This window comes from Papaver somniferum, chromosome 11 (genome assembly GCF_003573695.1).
Source record: "Papaver somniferum cultivar HN1 chromosome 11, ASM357369v1, whole genome shotgun sequence".
NCBI classification, from domain to species: domain Eukaryota; kingdom Viridiplantae; phylum Streptophyta; class Magnoliopsida; order Ranunculales; family Papaveraceae; genus Papaver; species Papaver somniferum.
In genome coordinates, this window is record NC_039368.1 from 139,826,757 (window position 1) to 139,844,422 (window position 17,666).

Here is a 17,666-nt window from a genome sequence, read left to right on the forward strand (position 1 = left end):
CACAACACAGCACGACACGTGAAACGCGTGACTTCGTGTGCCGCGCTGGCACGTTTTACACCTCTACATTAAGTTCAATCACTGTGAATGAAAGAAATAGTCTATTTTCTACGGACGAACATGACACTGACACTTCATCAAACAATTCTCCAGAAATTCATGTTTCTATACTTATACAAGAAACTCAAAGGAGCATGTGAGATAACGTTCCCATTACATAAATCAGAAATCAAATTCTCCCTTAGCCTCTGTAAACAATATATCTCTGTTGTTTTTCAAGTGCACCATGCCATTCTTGAGCACACATTTCCATTTGTTCTTCTTTGTATTGACTTGTGTACTTACACTTACAAACTGAGACAATACCAATTGATTAAAGCGAGGTTCATCAATATATTCCTGGTCCAGATCATCCAATAAGTCATCATCTTCATTCAACTCCTCATCCTCTTCTCCTTCTGGTTTTCCTAGCTTAGGGTTTCCCTCATCTGATGTGCTTTTCCTTGGAAGACGATCAACCTTTGACCTTTTCCATGGAGGCAAGAAGCAGAAATCGTTGGTCGGGGTACCGGGGGGCTGCGATGGAAATTTTTGTCCCTCTTCCCTGACTTCCTCCTGTGCAACAATGACATCAACACCAAGAGGCCTCTGATTTTCCGCTGCAGATTTATCTTGAACATTAAAAGTAGATTCAAAAGGTGCGTTCAGATCATGTACAGGGGTTGGAACACTACCCGGTCCTCTTGGGGCGCTATGATGATCAGGTTGACCTGGTCGTATAACCCCAGTTTGCATCAATTTTAACTTCCATAACGCTTGAAGGTCATTGAGAACAGACTCATCGACACCTTTATTATTAAACTCCTCTCTCATCTTACTAACAACATCCTCAACTACACCAATATAAACTCTGGAAACAGTTGCTGGATTCGACATTATCTCATGAAGATTCAGGGATTGTTAGTACTTTTAGCTGGTGGTTGATCGAGAGAGATAGTGTTCAAGAGGAAAGTTGGGGAGAGGAAAATCTCTCTGGTATTCACTAATTACTTGTTATATATAGGCCATCAGCATCAGGTATATATGGCTTGGGATGACTTGTTGTACTCTGAAACGGATTGACAAGTATTCTAATAGAACGATTTTTTGGGACCATGGTTTTTTTTGGGACCATGGTTTTATTTTGGATAAAGACATTAGAAGTAAATCTAGGTCACTCCTTATCTAGATATTTATATTAATACCTAAATTACCCTTCCGATTAATTTTGGGTAATGATTAGTTACTGTTAATAATAGTTAGTGTAATGATTAGTGAGATGATTAAGTTAAAGATAATTAATGAGATTAAAAAATCAGATGGTTTTTTTGTTAAAGAAGTAGAATTATTGAGAGAATAAAGTTAGAGAAGATGAAGAAGGAAAACATTAAAAACGATGGATTTTACTAACCACAACCGGAGGAAGGGCATTTGGGGTACCCAGGTATGCTTCAAACTTAGATAATGTTGGTTGAATTGCTCCAAACTTTCAAAAAAAATGAAATTTTTTATGTAGATTTAGGCCAGTTCGGTTACCATATGTCAAGAACATGTAACCGAACACACCTGAAAGTGTAGTTCGGTTACGTTTTCCAAACACGCAGGTTACCGAACTCGCTCGTTAATGGAGGTTTTGATCGTACGGTGTAATGTTCGGTTATCTAGGATAAAATGGTAGGTAACCGAACTTTGAACTTAACAATTTATTTGGGTACATCTTGTGTGTTCGGTTAGTTCGCAAACTTCAACGCAACCAAGTTCCCAACCGAACTGCAGATTAAAAGTAACCTAGTGTTAGAAGTTCGGTTGGTTCGTAAACTTCAACATATTTTGCGAATCAACCGAACTGGGCTTATATATGCATATATGCAATTAGGCAAACGTTCGGTTACTACGAAATTTATTTATTGGCGAATTAGGTAGAGTTCGGTTACGAAGTTTCAAAGGTAGAGTTCGTTTATAAAGAAAACTTAACATTTTTGCGAACGAACCGAACTTGTGGACTTCTCATTATTTTCATAAACTAAAGTTCGGTGATATCCTTATTTTGCGAAGGAACCGAACTTATGGACTTGTGTTGTTCTAATACAAGGAGTTCGGTTAAACGTATTTTTTTGCGAATCAACCGAACTCTGAGTTCGGTTAAGAAAACTTTAATTCGTGATAACCGAACTTTTCTCTGAAAAAAACCCTCCATTAAACCTCTCTGCAACTTCCATTTTCAACTCATTTTAATGATTACTTCTCATTTATTCAACCAAAAACGAATGACAAGTAATGGGTTCGTGAGAATATCTTTGTTAATGTTTTAAATTAAGCTATATATATATATAGTGGTGGTGGTGGTGGTAATCGGAGGTGGTGGTGGTAATCGGTGGTTGGTGGTGGTGATAATCGGAGGAGGTGGTGGTGGTAATCGGCGGTGGTGGGCGGTGGTGGTGGTGGTAATCGGTGGTTGGTGGTGGTGATAATTGGAGGTGGTGGTGGTGGTAATCGACGATGGTGGGAGGTGGTGGTGGGAGGAGGTGGTGGTCATATATATATATTGGTGGTTATTGGGTCGGTTTTAAATTAAATTAGGTTAAGAGTAGGTTAGTCATTTCAATACTTTAGGACACCCCTTATAACTATGGGGAAGATGGCCTAATAAAACCATGGTCCCCTCAAAAAAATCAGGGTCCCCAAAAAATCGTTCTTCTAATAGGAGTAGGAATTGGAGATTCAAAACTTGGAAAGAAGGTTTCGGATTTGGCTATGCCAAGTAGGCCATTTGGGTTTGGAAATCCACAGAGTAGCACTGGACGGTGATTTCGTATCTTCGGGTTAAGTAGGGACCCACTTTACACATTACATTCCCAATCCAAATTGTAGAAGGAGGCGCAGACCCAAAAAAAATAATATTCTCATTGTCAGGCCCACAATTAATTTTAGGTACTGTGACACCCATAATTATTTCCGTGGCACTCATAATTATATGAAATTATTAAAAATGTCTACATGACGGTTTATGCATCCGCATGACGAGTTATGCATCAGGGGTATAATTGACAATGCAACTTGGATATAACATATTTAAAAATCCGTGCCTTGGAATTTTACAAATTTTATATCGTTGGAAATATTTTTAAGAGAGCTACGCAGCGAGTACAAACAACAATATTAAATTTTTTTTCACAGAAAAATCGGAGGTGATCATCATTTTAGGCAAAATTTTGGAAAACTTGATACATAACCATTATGCAACCACTAAAACAGATGCATAACACATTCTGCAGAGGCATAACGAATTATGCAACCCTTTTCTCGACAAATTAGGCACCTGCATAAATAAGTTATGCATCCATAACAAGTTATGTAACCATTGTTTTGGTTGATTTTAGTGCGTACATAAAAATTTGATGCATAATGCATTATGCAAACATATTTTCGGATGCATAACAGGTTATGCATCGATTTTCTCGATACATAAAAGATTTTGCAACAAATTTCTCGATGCATAATGCATTATGCAGCCATATTTTCGGATGCATAACATGTTATGTAGATATTATTACAGGTGCATGACAAGTTATGCAATATTTGTTTTAGTTGGTTTCAATAGTGACGAAAAAGTTGATGCATAACGTGCTATGCAACCGTTTTCTAGACTGCATATCAAGTTATGCAACAAATTTTGTAGATGCAATAGGTTACAATCTCAGTCTTGCAACACTAACTTTTTCTCAACTCAATTCTTCACTTCCATCTTCTTTACCTAGCCACTGCATCACCAGCATCATTACAATCTCAGTCCTTCACTAGCTCAAGTCACTGTATCATTTCGCAGAACAAATACCTGCGAGTCAGGTACAACAACCTCATCTACTCCCTTCAATCCTAACCTGCAATTCCAGCTTGACTTCAATATTGTCAGTTCCATAATCACCTTCTTTAGTATCAGCTAACTGACCCAGCAACAACAAATATCAGTTCTACCAGAACCAACTGCAAAACCTAGACATAAATCTAACCATTATCACTGCACCTGCCCAGAACCAATTCATATTTACATTTATTGAATATATAATCTCATTTTCTTAATAGGACAACTCATATTTCAGGTTTCACAATCATCTCCGTTGGGACAGTTCCCCTTGGTATCTTACTACTTATGTTCCGAACTCCACTGGCAATTAAATACTAAGAAGAAGAAGAAAGGAAACTCAAACTCACAATGATCTCAGTTCAGCGAGTACTCTAATGTCACCAGTCAATGTACCTTTGAGGTTCATGTTGGATAATCCCCTGAAAGATCAAAATAAAACAAAGACAGGAGGGTTATTAAGTTATAAGAAAAGGACTAAGAACAAAAAAAAACAGTTTATGCTGCCACTTTGACTGAGAAAAACTAAGGAATCTCACAGTGATGTAACCCTTGAACCAGTGCAGCCAACGCAATCCCAATGATCACCACAAGGATCATCTGTGTTCCAATTTGGTGGTGAGTTCTCCTAGTTCTCCTTTAAAGATCAGAGCACTGCAATTGCAGTCCAACACATTTTCGAGTGACTAAAAAAAACCATATATGCGGAGGAGGCAAGTGGGATTTATAGAGACGGAAAATATTAGCTGGGAACTGAACCTTCGACAAACATTACACTGTGATGTACATAAATTGCAAATACAGGAATATTAGCGTACTTGGACGGAGTGCAGCTCAATTTTATTTCACCAATTCAACTGCAACTATCAGCTCAACCATTCACCATCTCTGCTGCACTGTCACCATCCAACCTCCACTCAACAAAACCAGGACAACCACACATCTCAGCACATTCTCATCTCGATCTAATTTTCTTTATTGTTCGATTTCAAATCAACTCAACGCTTAGTAAACCCAAAATCCAATGAATGGAATCGTACCCAAGATTTATTTCTTCCCAATTGCTCAAGAACTGGTAATTGCAACAGAAACCCAATAACAAATTATAGGAATTTAATTTGATTGTGGCAAATGATACAGACTGCAGTTTATTCGAACTAGCTCAATGAATCTCAAGGAAAAGAAATTAAAATTAATCATAAGAATAAGAATTAGGGTTTTGGGGGAGTGAATCGATCTAATTACCAGGGCTCGATGCATGTAAAAAGAATTTTATTGAAGACCTGCAATTCCTTCATTAACCATTACTCTTCGTCTTCAATTCCGTCTCCAACTATTTTCCTCTGAGACGTAAACGGTGGTGACGATGACAACGATGAAAATGGAGATCTTTGTATGTCTGTACTTCAAGAGAAGATTGAATAACAATGGCTTTTTAATTTTGAAGGAAATTTTCGCCTTAAGTTAGTTTGGAAAGAAGAAAAACAATTTCTCAAAATTATGGGCCTGTGCATAATCCTATCACTCAGAATGGGTGCGCCCCTGAGGATTTCTAGGGGTGGGTTTCACAGTAGAAAAAATCTGAAAAATGGGTTTGTCTGTAGTTTTCACATGTTAGAATCAGTACAATCATATTTGCAAAAGCCCAGGTTGACTACGTACGTGGAATCGTGGATATACAATCAACGGAGTGCGAATTCGTGCACACTCCTTAACGAGTGTATATTTCACATTTCAATCTCTACCCTTGATTTAATTTAGGGAGTTATATAACGAGGGTCGTGATTCTAAACATGGAGATTAATGGGTCCATCAGTTAAATAATCAATCAATCAGAAGAAAATGTGAAATATACATTCGTTAGAGAAGTGTGAACAGATTTGGACTTCAATCAACGTAGAAACATTGTCAAGGTTGACTGCGTACGTGGATATACATGAGTTGCTCTCGACTTTGCAAAGAAGTATGAGCTCGCTGGTGTCTGCGCACGACCTACCTCGCCAGATAATCTCTCTGGAAGATTTCGTCGGCAGTGATATACATGAGCTGCCATGCACTAATTGTATTCCACTATAAAAATGAAAAGTTGAATAGTGTAACAAGGGTTGGAAAGATTTCCAGAGCTCGCGAGAAAGAAATTATCAGATCTGTAGCTGCGTAATTCCTCTTATTCTTCAACCTACACACATTTGTATCTTCAACTAAATATAGTGATTTCATTCATGTGTTTGATTAGTGTAGCTTTACTTAGTATTTTTGAATTTTAATTTTGGACTCGAATATTCTTTATTATACTATCAACGTGGTGTAGTGAGATAACATAGCTGCTTGGCAAAGAAATGGACTACTTGCAGTTGCCAAAAGAGTGATTTTTTGGATGGACAGTTTGGAAAATGGGCAACAAAAAGACCATAGACTTACTGTATTGCATGTTTTTCCTTTTTTGAAATAGGGATATATTAAAAAAAGAAAAATGTACAAATGATACGGGAAGTTCCAAAATCAAGTGAGTTTAGAACAACCACAAAGATACAGGAACATGAAAAACAATACAAACATATCAAGATTATTTGTAGTCAGTTCCAACCCTTGCATGTTTCAGCCTCTTTTTAGATGTCAAAATAAATACTCCCTCCATTCCTAATTAGATGACCTATACCATAAATAAGTGGAGTATAGATTAGTATTATTATAAGAAATATATAAAATATGATAGCCATATTTATATTCATTAAATAGGTGTTTTAAAATGTTTTCCGATGATACAAAGTTTATGAAAATCCGTTGTATAGTTTGAGAAATAAATCATCTCTAAATTTACTAGTAAATTTTAACTAGGTCATCTAAGTAGGGACGAAGGTAGTACAACATAAAAGATTATAACTACGACTACAAATAAATATGACGACTACGACAACAGTAGTAGATCGCCCAAGGTTATTAATTTTATAGAAGTTTTAATGTTTTTGTTAGATAGCCTCCTTGACCATTACTGAGGATGAATCTTAGGCATGTGAAACTGTCTCCCTAAAGACTCTCTCCAAAGATACTACCAAGTAAGAATCAGTTGAGTTTAAAAATGGACATCTTTAGTTTTAGGGAACTATAGCCTTTCTAGCTAGGTAAAATCCAGTAATCCACAAAGAGAACTAGATATTAGTCAGACCACAGAAAGCCATATACACTGTCTGATCTTGTTCATGCACTTCCGCAAAAATTACGTTCAAATATTCTCAAAACAACGTGATAATTTGATTTTCTTACCATAATACTACGAGAATCTCTTACGTCCACACCCTTGTAAATTATCAATCCTCGTCAACATTTAGAAAATCGCTATTAATACCACCTACAACCGACCAACAATTCAGTAAGCACATTCCCAAATCCCCATCCCAGCAGAAACAGAAAGAAAGGTAAACAAAAAACATGTCTTCTAATCAGAGTTTCAATGCAGGTGCAACTAAAGGCCATGCACAGGTTAGTCATCAACATAGTAACTCATAAAAAACAACAGTATATCAATGAATCATTCAAAAGTGATCGATCTCTCAAATATGCTTCATTTGACATATATATATTTGTGCTATAATAAATCTCTTTATATAGGCCAAGACACAGGAGTGGGTTGAGTCTGCTAAGGACACAGCTCAATCGGCAAGGGACAAGACTGCAGATGCAGCCCAATCCACTTCTGACTCTGCCCAACAGAAAAAAGAGGAGGCATCCGGTTTCCTTCAACAGGTAATTTAGGTTATCCTCTCCCAACTAGTTCACCATTTCCATCTTGAGTTCTTCTCCTCCTACCAATCGTCTTACTGGGTTTCAATGTAGAATTACCAATCAAATGAATCCAATTTGTTGTTGGTTGTGTATGTATAGACTGGAGAACAGGTAATAAACATGGCACAAGGTGCAATGGACAGCGTCAAGAGTACACTTGGAGTTGGTGACTATGTGTATCCACACAAAAAATAGAAACCAACACCGACAATCCTTCAACCTTTCCGTATATTCCCACTTTCTTATCTATTCATGACTATGTGTCGGCGTTTTTTCTCTTTGTTCGTGGTCTTTTTATTTCATTAGAGATTTGTCATATTCAACAAATTTGCTGGTTATAATAAACGCATTTTTTCCCTTGTTATTTCTTACAATTTTTCTTCAATAGTACTAAACTCAGTTATACATCATTTCTACTACAAATTTTTGCAAGAAAGTGCAAGTATCATGGTCACTGACACACATATGTACTCTTAATGGAAGACATGTGAAAGTTTCGAACAGAAATTCATCAATCATGAAGATGCAAATAGTTCAATCATTATCATGAAATAAACAGTCCAATTCACTGCCTCATACTACGAAGAAAACACAACAATCCCCTCCATTAAGAAGTGCATAATACACAAACCTATACCAAGAAGGTGCTAAATCCCAAACCAAACATAAAACTGGCATGAAGATTAATCTAAAATCAAATTCCATTTAGCAAAAATTTTGTGAACACTATGTACTAACGCACGAATTACAGTCAAAAACATGATCAAGTGCGTAACATATATGCATGCTGTCGGTACTTTTTCTTTCGTCTTTGTTCTTAACTCCATTTCCCATCCTTTTCCAAAAAAAACAAGTACCCGAATTTAGTGATACTAGACTCTCCAGTCTTCACATGACTCACGGGTAAACTCCATTCTATATGAGCGTCGTGGATTTTCAAAACTTTGGTTACATTATTCTTGGGGTCATGTCACAGCTTTACTTGAGCACCATCTATTAATACCTCGCCGTCTGTGAACGAGCATACCAGCTTCAAGTCAAGATTATTGGTATTATGTGTATCTTCGCTTGTGAATTGTTTCTCCAAGATTCTCTCACCCCATAATCTTGCATCAACCACACATCAGTGCGACCTTCTACATTCAAGGTATCATACACAATCAAACAAAGACGTCTTCCAATATCCCCACATACTCGTATATACTACGGTTAAGGTGATCCTTAATGAAAATAGGGTTACAAATTAGTGCACGCAGGGGTTTGCATACACACCCACAGCTTAAAATAGATTTTACAGGCAACCTTAAAATGATATCTACCTGAATATCTTCCGGTAGCTTCAACATCTTTGCTTGCGCATCTGCTTCTTTTTCTTATTCCATGCGTTTCAATAGAATGGGACTGATATACTGGATGTATGTGCGGCTAGCCTCTTATAATATAGCACTTCTATACTAATGTTTCGGCATTTTGGTTTTTGGATTATGGGGCGGGTCTTGTCGGTTAAATGGCCTTTTGAGTTTGGAAGTCCATACAAATTCTTTTAGTGTAAATTTTCTTCTATTTTATTTGTCTGGTATTGGTTAAACTTTAATTTTTGATGGACCTTTTGACAAAGATGATATGCTTAGATGTTTAGCTATTTAATCATGGTGTTCTTGAAGGAATTGGTTTTTCTGGATTGAACTTTGTGTAACTCATTAATGCCCAAGTTAAGATATGGGTTCATCACCAGGTGGAAAGAAATGTCCGCAGTCGGATATTCAAATTCTTCATATGTTCATTCAGATTATGTATGTATACCATATCCTCCTTCATATGGTTCATCCAGACTATGTATAGTCCTCCTCCAGGAGAAAACTTCAACCAAACCACATGGTTCAGACACCTAAGCATTAGTCTTGACATACAAGATCCTTAACTGTTCCGACCGTAATGGGATCCTGCCATGATCCAAGCGAGGCAGCCCTATGGACACTTCACTATCATTTGACATAAAAGAAGAGTAATGTACTTCATGGCACTGATACCCATGTGTACTCTTTATATGGAAGACATGTGAGAAGTTAGAACAAAAGTTCTTCAACCAAAAATATGCAGTAAGTTCAATGAAAAAAAAATATATACTACCAAATTACACACAACTATCATACGATAAACATTAGCAAACCTCTATCCTATCATATCATACTGTATTATGTTTGTGGGGAACAACACAGCATAATACATACCAAAGACAAAGAGGTGTTAAGGTTATTCTAAAGTCATAACAAACTATAAAATCAAATTCCATTTAACTAAAACTTGCCGAATACAACGAATTACTAAGAAAAAATAAGCAGTGTTGTGCCAAAAATAAAAACATAACCTAGTTTAAAATATATGTTGTTAATGCCTCCGCTTTCGTCTCTATTTCTCCGGGACTAAGTTTGCAGTAATTTCTCGTACAAAAGTACTCGAGTTAAGCGGTACTAGACTCTCCACATAACTCACTACTTGACTCCTCATCCATGATACATCATCCATACCCTGGATATTCAAAACTTTGGTTACATCATTCTTGGGGTCGTATACAAGTTTTTCATGGCCACTTTCTATTAAAACTTCACCGTCTGTAAAATAATATACCAGCTTAAAGGTATGATTCTTGAAAAATGTGCATGGACATTTGAAACTGTATTGTTTAATCCATGATTCTCCCACTCCGTAATCCTGCATCAACCATATATCAACGAGGCCTTCTATATTACAGCAGGTATCGCAAACGATAACACATAAGCGATCTTCCAGCAGCCCAACATGGTCGAATTTACTCTTCTGTGACAGTTGATTAAGTTCTTCTGGATATACGAATTCCACGAAGCTCTCGTTTTTGATATCAAAAGAGACTATAACCTTGGTTATTTGGATAATACCTGGCCAGTGGAGAGCTCCATTCAAGAACCAAACAGAAAACTCTCTTTGAAAAAGAAACGAGTACAGCTTCATGCTTTGGATAGTTTTCCAAGACTCTGAACCAAATGTATAGACCTCAATTTGAGAATAATAATCATGTTTATCAGCCAAAATTCTTACCAATTTATAATCGTCAATTTTGCTGTCGTAACCAAACCCGTACCTAATATAGGACCACGATTCTTTATTCAATCCGCATAATATTATCTTGTATTCACCAGTTAATGGGTTCCAAATAAAACAATTCTTATGAACGATTTTTTGGGACCACGGTTTTTTTGGGACCATGGTTTTATTTTGGGTAAAGGCATTAGAAATAATTCTAGGTCATCCCATATCTAGTTATTTATTTAATACCTAATCTACCCCCTTAATTAATCTTAGGTTATGATTAGTGAATGACTAGTTAAAAACAGTTAGTGAGATTAAATTAAAAGATGGGTTTATTATTAGTTGAGTAGAATTATTGAGAGAGTAGAGTTAGAGAAGATGAAGGAGAAAAACATGGAAAATAATTTTTTTTTCCAATTCACTAAGTTTGATTATTCAAATGATGAAAACTCATTTGATTCTTCATCTCCATCCTCTCCTAGAATATTTGTTAATCTTCAAAATGATCCGGATTTGAACTGGATTTTGAACAGTTCGGTTACTTTATATGAAGAACAAGTAACCGAACTCATCTGAAGCTGCAGTTTGGTTGCCCCGTGAGATGAACAAGTAACCGAACTCATCTGAAAGTGTAGTTCGGTTACTTGTTCCAAACACGCAGGTTACCGAACTCTCTAATAATTTCTAGGAGTTATAGCGTTATGTTCGGTTGGTTCTCAACTAACCGAACTTTGGTGTACAAAGTTCGGTTGGTTCGCAAACTGCATGCACTTTTGATCTAACCGAACTTTACGTAATATAAGAGTATATAAGTTTACAAAGTTCGGTTCTTTCGCAAACTTGAACCTAACAGCTAACCAACCGAACTCTGAGTTCGGTTTTTGCGATAAAATTGTGAAGTTACCGAACTTAACAAACAAACAAAAATGTGAAGTTCCAGCATCTATTGGCTAAGTTCGGTTACTTTGTAGTTTTAAAAGATTTTGCGAACAAACCGAACTCTATTGGCTAAGTTCGGTTATTTTTGAACTCAACATAGTGGCCACAACAACACAGTTCGGTTAGACTGGATTTGTTTTTTTCGGTTCTAAGGGTGGAGTTCGGTTACTTTGTAATTTTAAATTTTTTTGCGAAACAACCGAACAGAGAGTTCGGTGACTTAGTTTTAAATCCAATAGAACCAGACTGTTCTTCGTGTTCTTCATTTTCAAGAAGTTCGGTTAGTAAACTAGGGTTTTTTGGAAAATCGACCTAACCGAACATGGCTCTGTAACTCCTATTAAAACCCTATTTTGATGATTTCTATTCGATTGAAGCAATCAAAATCAAATTAAAGCGAAGGGTTTGTTGGAAAATACCTCCGGAGTGGTCCCATGGCAGAATCAGGTTGCGGCTGGCGTCTTTTATACTCGATAAACTTATTATGTAAACGAACTTAATTGTGATTGCATTGATGTTGTTACATTTCTTAAATAGGCGGCGGTGGTGGTGGTGGGAGGAGGTGGTGGTAATCGGTGGTTGGTGGTGGTGATAATCGGAGGTGGTGGTGGTGGTAATCGGCGGTGGTGGGCGGTGGTGGTGGTGGGAGGAGGTGGTGGTTATATATATAGGTGGTTATTAGGTTGGTTTAAAATTAAATTAGGTTAAGGGTAGGTTAGTCATTTCAACGTTTTAGGACACCCCTTATCACTATAGGGAAGGTGGCCTAATAAAACCATGATCCCCTCAAAAAAATCATGATCCTAAAAGATTATTCATTCTTATTTGGTACGTGTATGCAAATCAAACCTTTACAAGAGCCCACTACTCTAATATATTGGGAATCCATCTTACATTGGACATAGTAATCCATCGGATGAATAGCTCCATCACATCTGCATGTTGTAGAAGATGCCGGCTGTGCTGATGATGCTGCTAATATTGAAGCATAATCGAGTGAACGGAACACTGGATTCCTTCCCTGCTCGAGAGTCATAAACAGGAGTCTAGGACTTCTATTACTTGTATGGTTCATGTGATCCTTAATAAATTTAGGGTTACAAAATAGTGTATGTAAGGGTTTACATACATATCTACAACTCAAAATAGATTTGGCTGGTAACCTTAAAAAGATATCTACCTTAATGTCTTCGGGTGGCCTCGACATGTTTTCTTATTCTTCTTCTTCTTTTTTTTTTCTTATTCCAAGGGTTTCAATAGAGTGCGAATGGATGGATACTGCAGCAGCCTTTATAGGAGTAAATTTTTGATGGGGGCAATATTTGATGGGGTGTGAGGGACGAGTAGGGAGTTGCCATTTGTCAATCCAGTTAATGGTTTCTAACCAATTAAAATCTTCGTTATTCAGGGGAAGGGTAAATACGGTGTATATGTTGTAGGGCTTTAGCCCACGGATGTGCAGCCCAATATAATAGCTAGGGTTATATTCCTATTGTATATAAATGATACTATAGATACGTAATAGGGTCACTCATATCAATAATAAATCCTTCTCCTTATCTATCTCTTTATCTTCTTCCCCATAATCCACTGCAAAACGTTATCAGGAAGGAGCTCTACCATGCAATGGATTTTTGATTTTTTTTTTCTTTTGGGTTGCTATCAAATACACTGTGTTGGAATCAATGGAATCGTCATTGTCAAATCAGATAAGTTGGATTTGTTTTGTCCCGTATATTTTTTTTTTCTTCCTCCTTTTTCCCTAATTTTAAATTTTTGGAATCTACCCTGTTTTGTGATTTCAATTTTGAATACATTAAATCTGCCACGAAAATTGATTTGATTAGAAATTAGGAATTATTTTGATTAAGAATTATACATTTTCCATTCATTTTCGTACTATACCGGGCATGTAGTAATGATGAAGAATTATTTAATCAGGAACTGTTTCGTTTTTTTTAATTCTCTGTTCTATACCGTGATCATAAACAAAGATAAAAGTATATTCATTCATTTTTGTTTGTTTGTGGGTGAAGATTGCTTGCAATCTTGCTTGCCTGTTGTACGTCGTTTGTTTTTTTGTGCCGTGCGGCGGTTGATTAACTGTGGGATCCTCGGGAACGAGGAAGAGGAAATTAGGTCAGGAAGGGAAAACCAAACCCGTTCCGGTTCAGCCCACCTAACCCGGTCCGGTTCATCCCACTTAACCCGGTCCGGGCCAGCCTGTCATATTACGCTGTTATCCTGTTCTGCTCTGGTTTTTGATCGTGCACGACCAAAGCCGTTCTAGTTCTTCCCGTGTAAGTTGGGAACCAAAGTTTGAGGTATGTAACTAATGGAACATTTTTATTAGGCTTATTTATTTGTTTTGAGAATATTTTTTTTTATTAGATAAGTTCATATTGTATAAAAGGTCAATTTCAATCTTGAATATGATATTGGTTATAGATGAATGATGTCTTTTGTACAATTGGTTGTACCAACTCGATTTCAAATGTATGTATTTGGGGTTTAGAAGTACTTGAGCACCATTATTGCATATTTGCTATTTTTTTTCCTAAAATTTGAATGTTCTGTGGAATGTAATTTATATACTGGACTATTAATTTGTCAGTAGTTTCAAACGATACGTTCAAATAAAATCACATGTATTCCAATTTTTGTGGAAGAACTCAAAAAAGAAGATATGAGTCAGAAAATTTCCATTTCTCTACTTCATCCATGATACTAACAAAATAGTATATGTTGAAGTATGACAACAAGAGAATTAACTATTTTTAATAATATATTCAACCTAAAGTAAGTGGTTGACATGTGTAGAGAGATTCTCTTGGCCTATTGAGATAAAAAAATTTCTCAAATTAAGCTAAATGAAGTAAAATTGAAAATGGAAAGAACCCCGAAGTGATAAGGGTTAGACGTAATGACTCATGTAAAGCATGTGAAAAGGGACATATATATCATGAGACGGAAATGTATTTTTCCCAGTACTAATGACACCAAAGTACCGGAGTACCGGTATCAGTTGAATATGGGATGAAGCTAAGATATAATTCTAGCTACCATCATAAATGAAATAGTTGAAAATGCACCTGGTCATAGGTGTTGATATATACAATGTAATCTGTATCATAGTAGCAACCAATTTTCACTTCAACTTTAATGGCAACAAGAACTTTGCCTGGCCAATTAACTATCTTATTCAATTGAACTAGATCATATGTCTGTGCTTATGGAATGCAAAGTACATCATTTCCACGAGACATACATTCTCTAAAGCACTTGAGATATCTCTAGATGAAACGTAACATATATTCACTCTAAAGTAATTGAGTTGAATCCGACTTTTGTTACGTAATAAGGCCACACGACTTATTAAATCTCTTAAGACTCAATGTCTAACTGATTGTGGTTTTTCTCCCACTAATTTAAGGAATATACACTAGTTTTTTAACTAATTCTTTATAATTTGACTACGATGATTAGATCATTGAGCGAAACATTGCTTCAAACTTTGTTTCCAAGATGGAACAAAGATTAAAAGTCATTAAATCTCTACATGTACCGAGAGATAATCACACCTTGGATATCATGTGGAACCTCACAATGATGAGAATGTAATTCATTGCATCTTTTATAGTCTCTAATATATTTGGAAGGAAATATACTTTAGAGTAACTAAGGAGTCAATTTAGTGAAATGTAAATCACTATAGTATTAATTTGAATTATTTAATCCATATTGACTCCGACGATGAAATGTTGGAAATTAACTCATACAAACTTTGACATAACCATAAAGGAAATTTGGTTGTGACATGATGTTTCGTTCTGAAAGGACTCATACGTACATTATTGTGTTTGAGTGAACGAAAACGGGAAAAAGATTGACAGAATGCGAAATGACGGCATATCTCTCAATAAGTGTTTTCTAAAGAACGAGATGCACAACCCCCCTTCCCATTATGTTTTTAAGTAAGGAAGCACATCACTCATTTTTACAAAGTCTATTGTAAAAAGGATTGAAACCGTCCGAAGATGCAAATAGTAAACAACCTATATTACAAAGAAAACGAGGTGAAATTTAGAAAAATATTCATGCAGAATGCGGACCATTAAAGTGACTTATAGGTCTGGTGAATGTTTTGACATTTTGAACTAGTTATAGTTCCCAAGAAATTTTGCGTATGGAAAACTACTAGCACTTGTAATACATGTAAGGGCTCACCACCCATTGTAAATGCTAGCGAGTGTTACATAAAAAAGATTTGATGAATATTGCATGTTTAATAGGATCAATGTAAAGCACCTTATACCCATTGGTCTCGCACAGACTACCATCAAATGTTACAGATGATGTCTAAGGAATAGGTTATGCGTACTAACCTACCTTTATTGCTTTGGGGATATGCAATATTACGCGTATCTTTACTTAAATAATTTTTAGACCCCAATATTAGTCAACATTTTTTTGCGTACCAGTTGGTAACTGGATTTAAGCCTGACATTTGTGTTCTTACGCATTATTGGTTGCACTATACATGTGCCATTATGATTCCACATCGTACTATGATGGGTCTTCAAAACTATTAAGTAGTTATGTTGGAAATGAGTTCCCAACAATTATCCGCATTTTTAAAACCTTTGGAAGGAGATATCTTACCGCTAGATTTGCGGGTTGTCATTTTAATGAGACAGTCTTCCCGTCATTAGGGGGAGATAAGAAAACGTATTTTCTAAGGGAACGACATGAATTGTCGTGGTGTGTTCCCACTGTGTCTCATATTGATGTTGTACTCCACAAATATAAATGTGAAGTGACAAAGAATAATCGATGCCAGAAAGTGCACTGATATCGGCAACCTGACAAGATCACACATACCGGCTGCAAATATTCCTGCAAGGTTAGAAATCCTCAGTATGGGGTACACCATAAACTAAGGTGTTGCAACTACACTTGGTGAAAGTGTAGTTACGGCCGTGGCTCCATAAAGGAATATGGAGAGACCACCAAGTTCGATCAATGTTTACCTAGAAAGGAATTAGATGAGTAAGGCACAAACTAATTTGTATCATTAATGAAATCATCTCATTTGATTGTCTCTGACTATGTCCATGAATCAATACTGGAGGACGCTCCGAAGTTTTAAATGATTCTAGAGAACAATGAAATCCTAACGGATTATGAGAATGCACATGAGTCAATGGAAGGATCATGCGTGAACAATGATGATATAATCCATAAATAGTTGCTCCAGAAGTAGAGCACAATGAGATCGAACCATGCTTTATTTTGATTAATTTCAAATAAATAGCGTATTTGGCCTATGCAATCCAGGTAGAACTTAGTTCTTTGACAAATATACAGGTATTTGGTGTGGTAGTGCTAACCAACCTAGTATAAAGCCTGTGGGACATACATGATTAATTTTTCACAAAGCATAATGAGAAGAAAGCAGTCTTAAAGTATAAAGACTTGCCTTGTGGCGCGAGGTTTCTCACAAAGCCCTGGAATTGTTTTCTTGTAATGAACTTTATACTGTTTCGCTACTTAGTTAGCTTGGTAATTTTGAAAAGACTTGAAATGCAGCATATGCATGTGGTTGTTACGTATCTCTGAAAGAATCAAGAGATAGAAGATATTTGCAAAAGTGCATGATGGCCTTTTGCTTCCCAAGTCGAATAACTCTAAACCGTAGAGTGTGTTTGCAGTTACACTAGAATACTCACTTATTGATTTAAACAATCATGCGGATTTGGTATACCCGTCTAAGTGACTATTTGATTGGGAAGGGATAAACAAGTACGGTTTTGTACCATGCGTATTAAATAAGTTCGTGATTCAGAATTATAGCTATCTATGTCAACGATATGGACATGATAAGTACTCTTAATGGAATAAGAGATCTAACAAGTAATTTAAAATCTGAATTTAAGATGAAAACCCTGGGAAATCTCGATCTTATCTATGCTCTGAA

At 36.3% G+C, this 17,666-nt stretch overlaps 2 protein-coding genes and 1 long non-coding RNA gene across 3 annotated transcripts; 1 reads left to right on the forward strand and 2 right to left on the reverse strand.

Annotated features, from left to right (window-relative positions):
* Positions 1-222: 222 nt before the first annotated feature.
* On the reverse strand, positions 223-936 carry LOC113325353 (transcription initiation factor IIA large subunit-like). Its single transcript, XM_026573549.1, has one exon. It carries the CDS (start codon positions 934-936, stop codon positions 223-225), a length of 714 nt encoding a protein of 237 aa, XP_026429334.1.
* A 2,696-nt stretch (positions 937-3,632) lies between these two features.
* LOC113320671 lies at positions 3,633-5,174 on the reverse strand. The gene is made up of 3 exons (XR_003346236.1): positions 5,147-5,174; positions 4,441-5,072; positions 3,633-4,323 (listed from the first exon to the last, which is right to left on the reverse strand). It is a non-coding gene; the product is annotated as an uncharacterized LOC113320671 (long non-coding RNA).
* A 2,055-nt stretch (positions 5,175-7,229) lies between these two features.
* LOC113320438 (late embryogenesis abundant protein 1-like) lies at positions 7,230-8,055 on the forward strand. The gene is made up of 3 exons (XM_026568344.1): positions 7,230-7,381; positions 7,511-7,645; positions 7,784-8,055. The coding sequence occupies exons 1-3, from the start codon at positions 7,331-7,333 to the stop codon at positions 7,877-7,879; spliced, it is 282 nt and encodes a 93-aa protein (XP_026424129.1). The 5' UTR covers positions 7,230-7,330; the 3' UTR covers positions 7,880-8,055.
* Positions 8,056-17,666: the final 9,611 nt, after the last annotated feature.

Bases quoted from the DNA above. Each gene is read 5' to 3' on its own strand.
- LOC113325353 (XM_026573549.1), bottom strand. From the start codon at position 936: ATGTCGAATCCAGCAACTGTTTCCAGAGTTTATATTGGTGTAGTTGAG.
- LOC113320438 (XM_026568344.1), top strand. From the start codon at position 7,331: ATGTCTTCTAATCAGAGTTTCAATGCAGGTGCAACTAAAGGCCATGCA. The intron at 7,382-7,510 runs GTTAGTCATCAA...CTCTTTATATAG, and splicing joins CAACTAAAGGCCATGCACAG to GCCAAGACACAGGAGTGGGT. The intron at 7,646-7,783 runs GTAATTTAGGTT...GTGTATGTATAG, and splicing joins CATCCGGTTTCCTTCAACAG to ACTGGAGAACAGGTAATAAA.